This window comes from Amblyomma maculatum, chromosome 5 (genome assembly GCF_055883805.1).
Source record: "Amblyomma maculatum isolate TAMU_Amacu chromosome 5, ASM5588380v1, whole genome shotgun sequence".
In the NCBI taxonomy this organism is placed as follows: Eukaryota; Metazoa; Arthropoda; class Arachnida; order Ixodida; family Ixodidae; genus Amblyomma; species Amblyomma maculatum.
This window is the reverse complement of record NC_139348.1, coordinates 136,805,989-136,818,572: the sequence shown is the minus strand read 5'-3', so window position 1 is coordinate 136,818,572 and position 12,584 is coordinate 136,805,989. Positions and strand designations below refer to the sequence as shown.

The 12,584-nt window shown below is 45.1% G+C and overlaps 3 protein-coding genes across 3 annotated transcripts in view; 2 read left to right on the top strand and 1 right to left on the bottom strand.

Annotated features, from left to right (window-relative positions):
- The window catches only part of hdm (meiosis specific with OB domains hold'em), a 41,347-nt gene extending 35,727 nt beyond the window's left edge, over positions 1–5,620 (top strand). The window contains exons 10-12 of the mRNA XM_084603314.1: positions 2,365–2,557; positions 3,674–3,760; positions 5,257–5,620. Coding sequence (XP_084459440.1) covers positions 2,365–2,557; positions 3,674–3,760; positions 5,257–5,367 — 391 coding nt within the window. The 3' untranslated portion in view covers positions 5,368–5,620. The remainder of the gene's footprint in view (positions 1–2,364; positions 2,558–3,673; positions 3,761–5,256) is intronic.
- Positions 5,621–7,148: 1,528 nt separating this feature from the next.
- On the bottom strand, positions 7,149–10,471 carry LOC146189686 (ADP-ribosylation factor-like protein 16). The gene has a single exon (XM_084604458.1). The coding sequence runs from the start codon at positions 10,109–10,111 to the stop codon at positions 9,596–9,598; it is 516 nt and encodes a 171-aa protein (XP_084460584.1). The 5' UTR covers positions 10,112–10,471; the 3' UTR covers positions 7,149–9,595.
- An 843-nt stretch (positions 10,472–11,314) lies between these two features.
- Positions 11,315–12,584, top strand: part of LOC146189684 (ras-related protein Rab-40B-like) — a 49,235-nt gene continuing 47,965 nt past the window's right edge. Inside the window, exons 1-2 of the mRNA XM_084604457.1 lie at positions 11,315–11,421; positions 11,523–11,580. The gene's annotated coding sequence lies outside the window, so the exon portion shown is untranslated. The remainder of the gene's footprint in view (positions 11,422–11,522; positions 11,581–12,584) is intronic.

Below are 12,584 nucleotides of genomic sequence, written 5' to 3'. Positions count from 1 at the left end.
ACTTCAGTTTGCTTGTTCATCTTTCACAAGCCCTTTCATCATCGGGCAAGGGAGAAAGACGAAACTATGGCGGACGTCCGAACTTAGTGTCTTCTGCTGCGCTATTATTTGATACGCCGCGGTGTGCGAGGGCACACCGCTCGACTCCACTTAGCGTCATGGCTGACTTGGATTATTTCGCTAGCGCACAGAGCACCTATACTGTTTTTTCGGTAGCAGCCGTGCTTTCTATATAGTTATGTGTTGTCGTGGGCGTAACACTGCACCACTCTAGCCGACTGATAAACATGCAGTGACGGCACGCATGATATGACTGCGACGAGTCGTCTGAACACAGTGACGTCACGCGCAATTCACCAGAGAGGAATGCAATTATCGATGAATACTTAACGTTGCGTATTCGTCAGCACCGCAGACACGGATCGCTGTACCTTCCGCTGCAGAGTGGTAGCCATCCTGTGAGTTTTATTTTTTTTTTTTCGTTCTAATAGACATGTTTACGAAATGTCGATGTGGGCTCGGCACGGCTCCCCTCGGGCCGTATTCTATAAGGAACCGTTTCCATTTTTGTTTTCGGATCCATTTGGTAGTCTGGCACTGATCATACAGAGAAACAAAACCCAGTATTTTCAAACGCCCTTGAGAAGAGACTGAACCATTGGTGCATTACCGACTGCAGCTCAGCATCGGCTACATCTCTCAGTCAAGGGTTTACCGGCATGTGCGGCTACTGGCAATGACTATCGCTGGAGGCGGCATCTGACATCTTGTGGTTTCTGTCACTGATCGCTCGCTACTTTCTCCTGATGCAGCCTTCATGATGACGTCCGACCAGTTGAAATTGTGGATGGTAGCTTATTAATACGACCCCTGGTTTGCGCCGAGTCAGCGAAGCATTCTGGGCTCGAAGAGGTACAAATATTTTAGCTGAGTCATGCTCTAGACTCTGGAGAGCGACACGCAAAAACCGGGCACAGAGGCTATATTAATGAACCTCATTCCGAGGACAAGATAAACGAGTCTGAGATAGTTCTTCCTTATTTTGTGCATCCGTGATCCAGAATTCACTCTACAATGCACAGCATGACTATATGTTGAGTACGAATTGAAAAATGAGCGAAAACAATTGCACGCAAACCGCGAACAACCACTTATTGTTTCATACATATGCGGAGTTTGGGTTTTGAAATTCTGTCGAGCACTTCCAGTACAAAGGCATACGTGCTGATTTGGAGAGCATACGATCTACGGTAGGATACAAACTAAGCAAACAGCAGTTGCTAACTAGATGACGTGTGTACTGTTACTCCGTGTCCGTACCAAACAAGCCAAAGACGTTGAAATTATTTAGCTTACAACTTTGTTTGATGCTTGGCTTGTCATTTCGGTACCTAGAAAAGCTGCGGGCGACTCTCTGTTATGGAAGAATTGTATATGTATAGGTTACTGCATGCTTGAGTTGTATCCGACTATATCGTTGTTTGCTACATGGCAAATTCAAGTCCGCCCAGACTGCCACTCTTACGTTAACCCTGACGTGTGCCTTGGGGCATTGCTCATGGTCAGTCACAAGCGAGTGGTCGTTCTGTGCATCCGGGTCTCCATGCCCTTCTTGGTTCGTATACGAGTAGGTCGTCGAATCATATTGCTGTAACTATAATGTCAGTTTGCGTGTGGCACCTCTTCGTCCGCTGTACACCTCCACGCTACCGCTTATGTTTCCTGCCGCCAAGATCTGCTGCGGTGACTCAGTGGCTATAGTGTGCTGGGGTAGTACACCGAAATAACTGGCTTGAAGCCGGTCGCTGCGTCCGCGTTTTGGTGGAGGCGAAACGCAATGTCGTGTTAAATATCCCCCGCTGATTGCGATTATTCTGGAGCAGTGGGAAAAGGGCTATCGCGCTCAATCCCTGATGATCCGAGGAACATGAGGGACCGAATGGCAGTACCGTCCAGTAGAGTATCGAACTCCATCTAAAGTATTGTGTACAGACCGTTATTAGCATCGCACCGTGAGGAAGTTATAAATAAATAAATCCTGTATCCACCGGGAATCGAACCTTCATCCCTCGGATCTCCAGCCGAGTGCTGTAACCAACTGCGCCACGCCCGGGATCGTGAAACACGCATCATAACTCTCCTTGTCTACAGTGAGGATGACAGTAGCGATCACCACCACGCTGCAAATGAGTGCAAATGAAAATGATGGCATTAGAAATGATAATGACGGCGCATTTAGTCGATAATGAGAACAAACGTGATGCACCGTGTGCACCAGTGACGCTTATAGGCTTTCGCATTTCTGCAGTGTAGATTCCACCGTGATCTCGGATGTTTATCCACCCCTCCCAATTTATTCTTCAGTGGCCACTGCAACTTCCGACTTCGAAGCGGTGACCTCCAGTGCTCCAACGGCACGTGTCCCGTGGCGATGGGCCAGGCGGAGCCGCAGTGCACTGAGGAGCTGGACATCCCCGTCATCTGGACAGACCACACGGGGTCGCTGGAACGGTCGCGCATCAGCGGACGCACCGCCGAAGCAATGCTCGGGCTCACGGTGAGGGAAGAATTCCGGCAGTCCAACCGGTAGAGCGAGACATCCCTGGGACGTTGAGAACTGCGCTAGCACAGGACGGAAGCCAGGGTACGCGAGCGCGCACAAACATCGTCATTGTAAATGGGTTATGCAGGACACGAAGTGCGGGGAAAGTTGTCATTTTAAACTCGGTAGTTTATTAGAATTAATTAATAATCTTACTTATTATTTCCAGCCAGCATGCACTTATATATTAAAAATATGTAGGCAGCGGCACTCTAAAAGTATTTCATATATTTTGTACAATTCTAATAGCGCGCGTCTGCGTCTCGGGATATTAAAGGCGCCCTGAAGCGATAATAGCCGTAATATTATAATGCAAGAAATCCACAGAGGTGACGTCTTTGCAGTATTTGAATGAAATTTAAAAGCTCTGCCTGGAGCCTATAACTTACAAACATTTTTTGAAAAGAGCTCTCGGCGACCGCTCACGGCCGATTAAGGGCGATGCCTCCCCGCGCGCTCCCTTAATTCCCGGTGTCGTCATCCGGGATTTTTGAATGCGCATACTCGTTGAATGCTATCAATTGACCCAGGCGAGACGGGGGCTTGGAAAGGCGCCAACGCGACTTGTTCTCTTTATTTCTTTTTGCTCGCTGACGTGGGCTGATTTGAGGCAGGAGAGGAGGACTGCCATTTTTGATCATCCATATATCCGGAGTATTTGAAACTGGCTAAATATTCTTGCGTTTCAGAGAACACTGATGAGATACTAAATTCTCGTGGCGCTTTCTAGTTTTTGTAAATGTTTTTTTTTTCTTGGGCTATTCAATGTTTAAATTTTCACCCAGAACCGTCCAGTTACGCACGCGAGTCCGCGCCATTCAGCATAACGCTCCGATCTGCTGTCAGGTGAGCGGATCAGGTCAGAAAGTTTCTGATGATAACGTGGCCACAGCTGGTGCAGAGCCGTATTAATTGGGAGCGCTATATGCAATATGATTTGCCTTGCATTCGACGCAGTCCGGCTGATGAACTCTATGATGATGATGATAGCGGATTTCATGAGAATGGGAGCTCCCGTGGACAGTTCGTGACCTTTGCTCTGAACGTACCATTTTTCCTCTTGCGCCGAAGGTTGACGAGATCAAAAGTCTCGGGGAAGATGACCTCACTGCCCTCAAGTGGAAGTTCCTGCTGGAGCGGTTCAAGGTCCAGTTCAAGGTATTTAGCGCTCTTCGACGCAGCAAACGAAGCTCCTTGCTGTCTGTGTGCGCCCTTTTGTCAGCTGTGTACACCGGATATTTCAGCCAAAGCTTTCAAAATTTCGTAAAAATAAGGAGTTCTGCGTATCAAAAAGAACTGTCTTCAGAAACAAACTCTTAGCCGCGATGGAAGTGTTTTGCTGTAAAAATTCTTCTAACTGCATATCTAATGAAGTGAAACTCACTGTAATTTTTTTTTTTAATTTAATACACTAAAGGTACACAGAAACGGTCGCCGAGCAGCCACTGATAAACGTGTTCAGTGCGTAGAACGAATCCTTTCGAGCATTAACATGTATAACTCCTTAACAGCAAGTATAACAAGTATAACTCCTTGGAACAAAGCCAGCGATTTATTATTAATTATTGAAAACTGCATTTTTTTAAACAAAGTACCGTTAATGGCTAAACTGCGTGGTCAGCCGTTATTTTTTAGAGCCACGGAGGGAAACAAAAGTGCATTGCATGTATAAGTACGTCACAGTAGAGCTGACAATTCGAGTTTAGCGTTGCTGTCGCTGCAAGGCACAAGGGCAATTTTTTTTCTTACACCGGCTGCAATAAACAACACGACCCATGCCTCAAATGGAGTTTTGCTTCACTAGCGCAGCTGATGCAGATAGTTGTCTCACGTGCAGCAAGGCGAAAGTATTTTAGCCACCCCGCTGCGATCTTCGGAACGCCCGATTCTTCGAGAGAAAGAGAGGAAGAGCGAAAGAGAAAGACAGAGAGACTCTCTCTAGAAAGACAGACTCTCTCTCTCTCTCTCTAGACAGAGGGAGAGGGCCGGAAGCAGAGGGAGAGACGGGAGGGAAAGATAAAGAGGAAGAGTGGTAGGAGGGGTGAGAGGGAAAGAGAAAGAGGCGAGATAGAAATAGAGTGTCTCTCTCTCGCTCTGAGACACCGTTCCGCTCTCTCTCTTCCTCTCTCTGCGATAGAGCGCTCCCTCTCTCTGAGGGAGAGACGGTAACGGGTGCAATGACGGCCTACAACAGATAAAAGTGCGGTGGCAGGCTAGCCCCCGCCGCAAGTGGCAGTGACCTACCAGTGCCAGCACCGTAGGCCAGAAGCAGCCACCCTTCTGCGTGAATCGCCTGGTGATGTCATGACCAGTCGTGACGTCATGGTCGTATGTGACGTCATCGTGAAGTTAGTTCCGGTTGTTCGACATGACCGGAGACGACTTCCGGTGGATGTGACGTCACACGGCTCCTGTAGTTATCGCTCAATTTTCACATTCTGACTATAATTAATTAATTACTCTACAGTCATCAAACTTGGCTTCGGTTCATTTTTCCTCTTCTATCTGATGCAACCATTCTTCTTCTATCTTTATTAGTTTCCACTTAACGAAAGCGGAACGTGGCATGATATTGCAGTTATAAAAATGCGTGGCTGGTACGACAGGCCGACGGCGGCGCCAAAAATTTACAGTAACACTGTTCTTTTGTGCAGGTCAACTTCGCGACATCTTCCGGAAGCTGGGAACCTGTCGTCAGAGTCGTCAGTATTAATCGAGCGCAGGTGAAGGAGTACTTGGAGAAAGTCTTCCACATGCGGCTCTGAATCACGGCTGCATACGAAAGTCATTTCATGATACTTGGAGCGTTAGAACGTTCACATTTCAGTTCCTAGTTCCCCAAAATGTTTTGGAGTTTTAGGGTTTCCACGAATTTAGAACGTGCCGGGTGTCAGCACGGTATTAATAAAAGCGTTTCTTCGAGAATTGGCCTGCTTATTTGCCGAAGAGATGGCGCAACTTAACGATGATTTAGAAAGGCGTACAGAGAAACAATAAAAACATGTATTCAGAATTTCTTCCAGAGCTCGCAGTCTTAGCAGTCGTAGTTCGGCTAACTCATGACGTGGCATACTTGTTTCGAGCGCTCACTGACACCGCCTTTCACCACCGCAAGGCTCGGTTTCAGTACCCTTGATGGTCAGATGACTTTTCAAAACTACTGCATGACTTTTAATTATTTTTTTATGAGTAAACTTCGGCAGGCTTCCGCAGGCAAGTCCATTGGTGAGCATCAGTGCGGTAGTTTGCAAAGCGAGTCATTTGCAACACACTCAACTTTTCCCGAGAAGCCAAACAGAAATCAATTTTTAATAATTGAGACCACCCCACCCCCAACACCCTGCTCCCATCAAACCTGCACCAACTGAACCTTTTTTTTTTTTTTTAAGAAAGAGAATTTCAACTGGTTCGAATGTGGCTGAAGAAAATCATACCGGCAGTGAAATCACGCAAGCCTCATCTTTCGAACAATGAGTTGCAGTAGGTGGAAGGATCGATTTGCCTTCAGCAAAACATGCACTGCTCTCTACAATGACAGCTTTGTGTAGGTAATTATGATTTGGATTACGAAGCTGAATCCATGGGCAAGTAGCACTACAGGGTGTTTCAGGAAAGGATAAGTAACTTTAAGAAATATCGAGTTCAAAATAGAAGAAAAAATACATTTGCAGGTATAAGCTGTCAGCCGCGGTTGTCAGAATACGTTAAAAGAATCATTTAATTATTCAGCGAATTAACTAAAACTAATTAACTTTTTAATTGTCGCAGTCGGACGGGTAGTCCCGATGGGGAGTTAGAAGCCGTGAACAAAACGATGCCATATTTTGTGAAACAAACAAAAACTCGTACAGAACTTCCTGCCCGTCTCAAGAGCTCAATTTCGGTTTCGTGCGGAAAAAGGCGCTGGATTTCCACGCGCGCTGCAAGGCTACTGTAGCAGGGCTTTAGAAAATTCGTTTTTCTAAACTAATATGGCTTCGTCTTGTCCACGGCCTCGAACTCCCTATTGAGACCCATCCAATGTGATAATTAAAAAGGGTAATTAGAGTTTTAGTTGATTAGCTCATTAATCAGAGGAGTTTTGCAGCATATTGTGTCTCCCACAGCAAATAATTTATTCCTGCAAATATTTTTTTCTACACTACCATTTTTGTTTTTACATTACTTGAAGTCTTCCCTGTAACTAGAGTTGAAAACTTTCTGAAACTTCAAAAAAAAAAAAAATAATGAAGATAACCGACTATTTGTCCCTGTCATCAGATGTAATGACCAGATTGATGGCTTTCAATGCCCTGCACTTCGAAAATTGACCATAATTAAACTGTGCCATGTATATAATATGAACAAAGTCTGGAATAAAGTCTGGAATACCTGAGACAACTACAAAAACATTGCAGCACATGATTTTCCAGCAGCTGTTCAGCACAGGCATATATAAAACTCATGCAACCAGATGCTATCTGCACCTCCATTTGATGATAGTTTGCTTGATTTTGTTCCGAAGCATCCCCTGAAAATAACTCCACACCAGACACTTATAGGGTGGTTTCATGCAATATATTTTGCATCTACTGAACACAACACTATACTAGAGTATTAGGCATTCTCAGGACATGTGACAGCAACTTCAGCATAAAGGAGTAGTAGCACATTACCCATAAGAGGATGTGACAGGAGCACATAGAGCTTTTATCATTGGAATTAACGTGATTGCAGGTATTTTGTGTTCCCTTTCACTGGACACTCCCTCTGATGCCACAGCGCCATCAGGAACTCTACGCGTACAAAACTGATTCCGAAGCAATAATTGCTGTGTCTGTCAGAGCTAATTTGAAACGTCGAGGCAAAAAATGACTAGATGCAATAATGTTGCGGGTGGAGAACGATTAGGACGAAGTGGCGCGCTCGTTTGTGGAAGGTGAAGAGAAGTGCGTTGAACGCAGAGCCCTCAATGCCTGGCTCCTTGGCTGTCTCTCAATGTATATATATATATCTTTAATCCTCTTTTGTGAATATATTAGTCCCTGTTACAATATTATGTCAAAATTTAAAAGTCATGCGCGATTCAGAAATGCCGTAGAATTGTCACGTTTGCGTGGTCCCTATGCCTTGCACAAGGCCTTATTGAGGCTGTAATTACTAGAGCAAGAAAATCATGCACCGTGTTTTTAATGTTTTTTAAAGGTGAAGTAGAGGAGAATAGATGGACAAAATTAGGTTAAAAATATCAAAAATGTTTTTTTTTTAATTGCCCTCACAAGTTTTCATTGTTCGCTGTTTTCGTAAAATTAGCGCGATCGTATCTCTGTATTGAAACGTTATATTCATATAAGCTTTAGCTGTTTGATAGATAACTATGCTGAGAACATAGTGTGGAATTATTGTTGCTCTGCCGCAAGCCTTTTTCGAAATAAAGGCCTGTAAAGTAGGTAAAATTTTGTTTCCTGGGCCGATTTTGAGAAATTATATAAAAACATCTGCACTACCCAGGAAAACGAAAATTAGCTGAATACAAATAAAAACATGCATATATTTAGTCAGACAATTTTCAGCTACCTAACATTAACATATTTTGTGTAATTTATAGCCAAATTAGCCAAAAAATAGCAAAGAAGATAAGCGCAACACTCCACCTCTTCGTCATTATGAATTCCCCCTGCCTCGAAAAAACGTTTGACAGCAAAACCAATTAGAGATCTCTTCTTTGCAGTCATCAGGCAATCATATATCAAATGCTGAAATAAATATGAAAGGTCGACCGACCATCCTTTGTTCGATCTTACGTGGAAACACCCAATGTTAACTAGGAAACATGCAAATTTTTTCTCTGATAACACAGCAAACACTTGTAGAATGTCTTACACATTTGCCTGAAATAAAGAGGCAAATTACCTGGAAACCAGGCGCAAGAAGTCAATAATCTGGTAAGCATTGAGATGTATCAGCTGGGCAGATGTACTCTTAATTCTTTCATTATGACAAGAAAATGGTCATTTTTCATAGGTTTCCGAAGATTCTTTTTTGCCAGTACAAATAATACTGCAGCACACGTTGCAGCATACAAAATTGCACATAATGGAATGTTATCAAATTACAAAGCAAAAAGATTGTTAGGGAACACAAAAAAAAAACCGGAAAATTGACATTTTTGTGACAAATTGTTAAAAATAAGATAGAAAAGGCACAATATCTACAGAGCCATTAACAAGGAAAATTTATACAATGCATTTTGAAGATGAATGAACCAGGATCACTGTGTAAAAAATAAACTATCTGTACAGCACCGTTCTTCAGCTACATAAAAACAAAATACAGATGGAAACAGTGTCACTTCTCGTGCCATGCGGTGAAACTGTTGCGAGTTTTCGTGAGACACCAAACCAAAAGTGCTGAAAACTGGCTGTAGAGGCCGGGTATACATGTTGGACATGCGGCGGACATTCAGTAATGTGTTTTCATGGAATAAAATCACCCGGGCTCAGAGTCAAAGCTCACTAGTGAATAGCTGGCGCCATTTTCGGGTAATTATCACCGCTCAACACAGTCAGATAACAAAGCCGACGACAATATGATTCACTATTTGACTTTTGATCACAAAAAACTGATGTTGATGCTTCATTACCACGGGTGGCAGGTTTTTTTCAAGCACGGCCGACATCCCGCAACAACACATGCACATTAGCTCTCAGAAAGGTCCATTAAAACTCAGAACGCCACCAGAGCGAAAACATTTAGCACAGTGCAATGATTAATCGCTGGGTGGCGCTAGATGTACGACAAGCGATTCCAATATGTCGAGATCGACGATTTAAAGCATCGATCACCGGTAATCCATTTGAATGGGCGTGGTAACGAAAGAGTTAAAAATTTACCATGCTAAGGTGCAATTCAAGAGTACTGAGATATTGTTCACAATATACATACAGCCTTTCCATGGCGACACTGATTTGATGTATGCATCACGTTGTCCGTTCCTACAACGATGTATTGTATTTAACCACTCGTGTTACGAGAAAGCCAGTCAAGGATATTGTCCATGCCATAACCAGTCAAACAGCTTGTTTCCACAGTTGCGACTTCCTGTGGAGCACAGTCAACCACGTCGGTAAGCCTCATTGCATCCTTGTACTCTTCCAAAGGAACAGCCTGGTTGGCATCAACCTTGTTGAACACCAGCAGGAAAGGTACACTCTTCAGATGCTCAAGAGTCAGCAAGTCAAGCAGAGTGACATAGGTCTCACCAAACTGGAAAACATTAGATGAGTCCGCAACAAACATCAGTCCTGTAGCGTCCGACGTTTGCTGATGGAGGAACTGTGCCATCTCACCGCCTACTTCGCGTATTTGACACATCTTAGTTTTGGAGATTTTCAGGATGGTCATGTTAATGCCTATTGTTGGCCGCGTGTGCTGCAGCTCAGCCCTTCTTCCCTTTCCTTCCAGCAGCTGCTGAAGGTACTTCAGCAGAGCCGTTTTTCCAGAGCCTTTCGGCCCGACGCAGACGATCATGTTAGATACAGAACACACCGAATTTCCTACTGGAAGTCAGGTGTAAAGAGGAATTTTCTGGGGCTTCAGTGCAATTACATCACCGCGTTTGAACAGACATTATTAAGCTTCCTTAAAGTATGTTTATATAGGAACCAGCAATGGAAACTTTGTTACGGATTGAACCATGAACACACAACCATACACAAATAAATTTATGTAGAGCACAACATCGGCCCTAATTTTAGGAGCTTCCGTTTCGCTGAACTTAACGCTTAGCACATTCCAAACAAACAAACAAAAAAAAAACACAAAAAGCAAAGTGTGGTTTAGTGCGCAAAATGCGTAGCTGTGACAGGTTTGTAGCGACGCAAAGTCCGGCACCGTTCACGTTTCCTCAGCTAATTTACCTACGTGGAAAGTTTTCAGCTTCGATCGGATGAAGTTGAAGACGCACTTGTGAGCCGGTTGCTCGCTGACAGCCTTGGAGGCGTCTTTGCCGGCATACCTGAGTAGAGCATCGCCTCCGGGGTGTTCGCCAACGTACTTGGTAACGTCGTAAACTTCGCCCCTAAACAGTATCCAGACGTCGTTCTTGGAGTTATGCTTTTGGAGTTCTTCCAATGTGATCGTAGTGGTTGTCATTAGCGGCGACGCAGCGGCTCTCGCTTGTCACGCGACAATGTGTAATCTCGGCAGCGACGCGAATCATGCGACGGCGGTTGCTAGGCGCTGCTAATCGTTGCGATCGAAGACGACCACCGGGAACTGGGTAACGCCAAAACAATCACGGCAACCAAAAGCACGAAAATCAGATTTTATGGGAGCTGCCATCTTGAAAATCAATGTAGTGAGCCGACGAGCCAACGATACCGACGATATTCGCTCCACAGACAGATATTTGATGTTGGCAAAACACCTTTATTTTAAATAACATTCTCGTATATTGGTATTGCACTTTGTCAACTACAAAGTCTAAAAAACGGCGTTGATAGATTTGTCCCCAGTTCATTTTTTTGCGTGATTCAACACGCAGATGAAAGTATTTTTGCAAACTGCATCTAGCTTGATTTATAAAACAATTTTGTCAATTCACATTATGATGTTTTTGAGATATTTATCTATAGAAAGGGATCCTAGACGATATAAACCGTCTAAATCGCCGCTGAAAGTTTGGTTTCGTTTTCGCGATGAATTTTCGTCTTCGCCTTCGCCATAAGTCAGCAAGCCGAGCCGCAATCCAGACGCGCATATGTGTGTCGTTTGGTATCAAGTTTAGCGAGCGTGTTGTACGCCAATTCGGGTCAGTTTTTTGGGCTCCAAAATCGTTGGTGCGTGTTCTACTTTGTGCCGCGATACGCTTTTTGTGGAGAGGAGCATCCAGCGAGTGATTTCACGCCAGTTTTCGGCTTTTTTTTCTCCGCCGCGCCAGAAAAGACTTCGCGGGTACGACGGCGGCAGAGAATGCTTCTGTTCTGGAACGAACCACGGTGAGTGCTGCTCCCTCGGAGCACCAACTTGGATAGATTTTGACAGCATCCGCTTTTTACACTTTTAGCGCATTGGTTCGTAGTCTTCGAAAAGCAATCGTGGTTTGACACTGATACGATTAGTTTTCAGCCCTTGTTTACGCTACTTGCGAGTCTCGGCAATTCCTACGCTGGCGCCGTACCGTAGTCGTAGTTAGGCCTATCACACGACGAACGCGTCCGTGTCGCGTTGTTACGTTCGTCGTCAACGCTTGTACTTTTTTTTTTTTCCTCAATTACGACTTAACAGCTTGTTTACGTGGGCAGCGTGACCACGAGATGCTACCGCGAACGTGTTGAGCGCCCGCGATTTTTTTTTGTTGCCCCCTCATTTGTTTCACGTTTTTACGCTGCTTTCTCGTAGTAGCCGCGGTCGTCGGGATCGGCGTGTTTATTTTGGACGGGGTGGCGAGACAGGGTCCGGAGGGAGAAAATATTTTCAACCTACGTCACGTTGCCGGAGCTGCTTTGGTGGGAGCCTCGGCCATCTGTCACGAAGGCATGCGTGTGTGAGCGCGCGCGCGCGCGCGTGTTCTCCCGTGTATCACTTGCGTCACGGGCACTCCCATCCTTTGCAGACGTGCAGCAGCTGCGCCTCGCAGCAGAACGACAGGGCGACGAAGGTGTCGTGTGCCAGCAGTCGTTTACATATTCAGCGCGAAACCTGGGTGGATCGTCGCATGAGAAATGTGTGTGCGCGTGCTCGCTTATCTCCACTTCCGCTGGGATTTTATATTATGGTTGCGCGTGCTCTTGGAGACATCGCGACGTTTGCACTTGTCTCTTTCGTTCTTTCCTCTTGCTCTTTGTGTGTTCTTCTGTATTTTTGTCTTCGCGAATACCGCTAGTGAGCACAGAAAGCGCGCGCGCAGGAAGCTTGGCGATTCGGTGGCCGTGAAAGTAACGGCTGCGGCCGGCGGCGCTGGCATTCTTGGCTCGGCCCGCCGAGCTTAATCGGGCGCGCA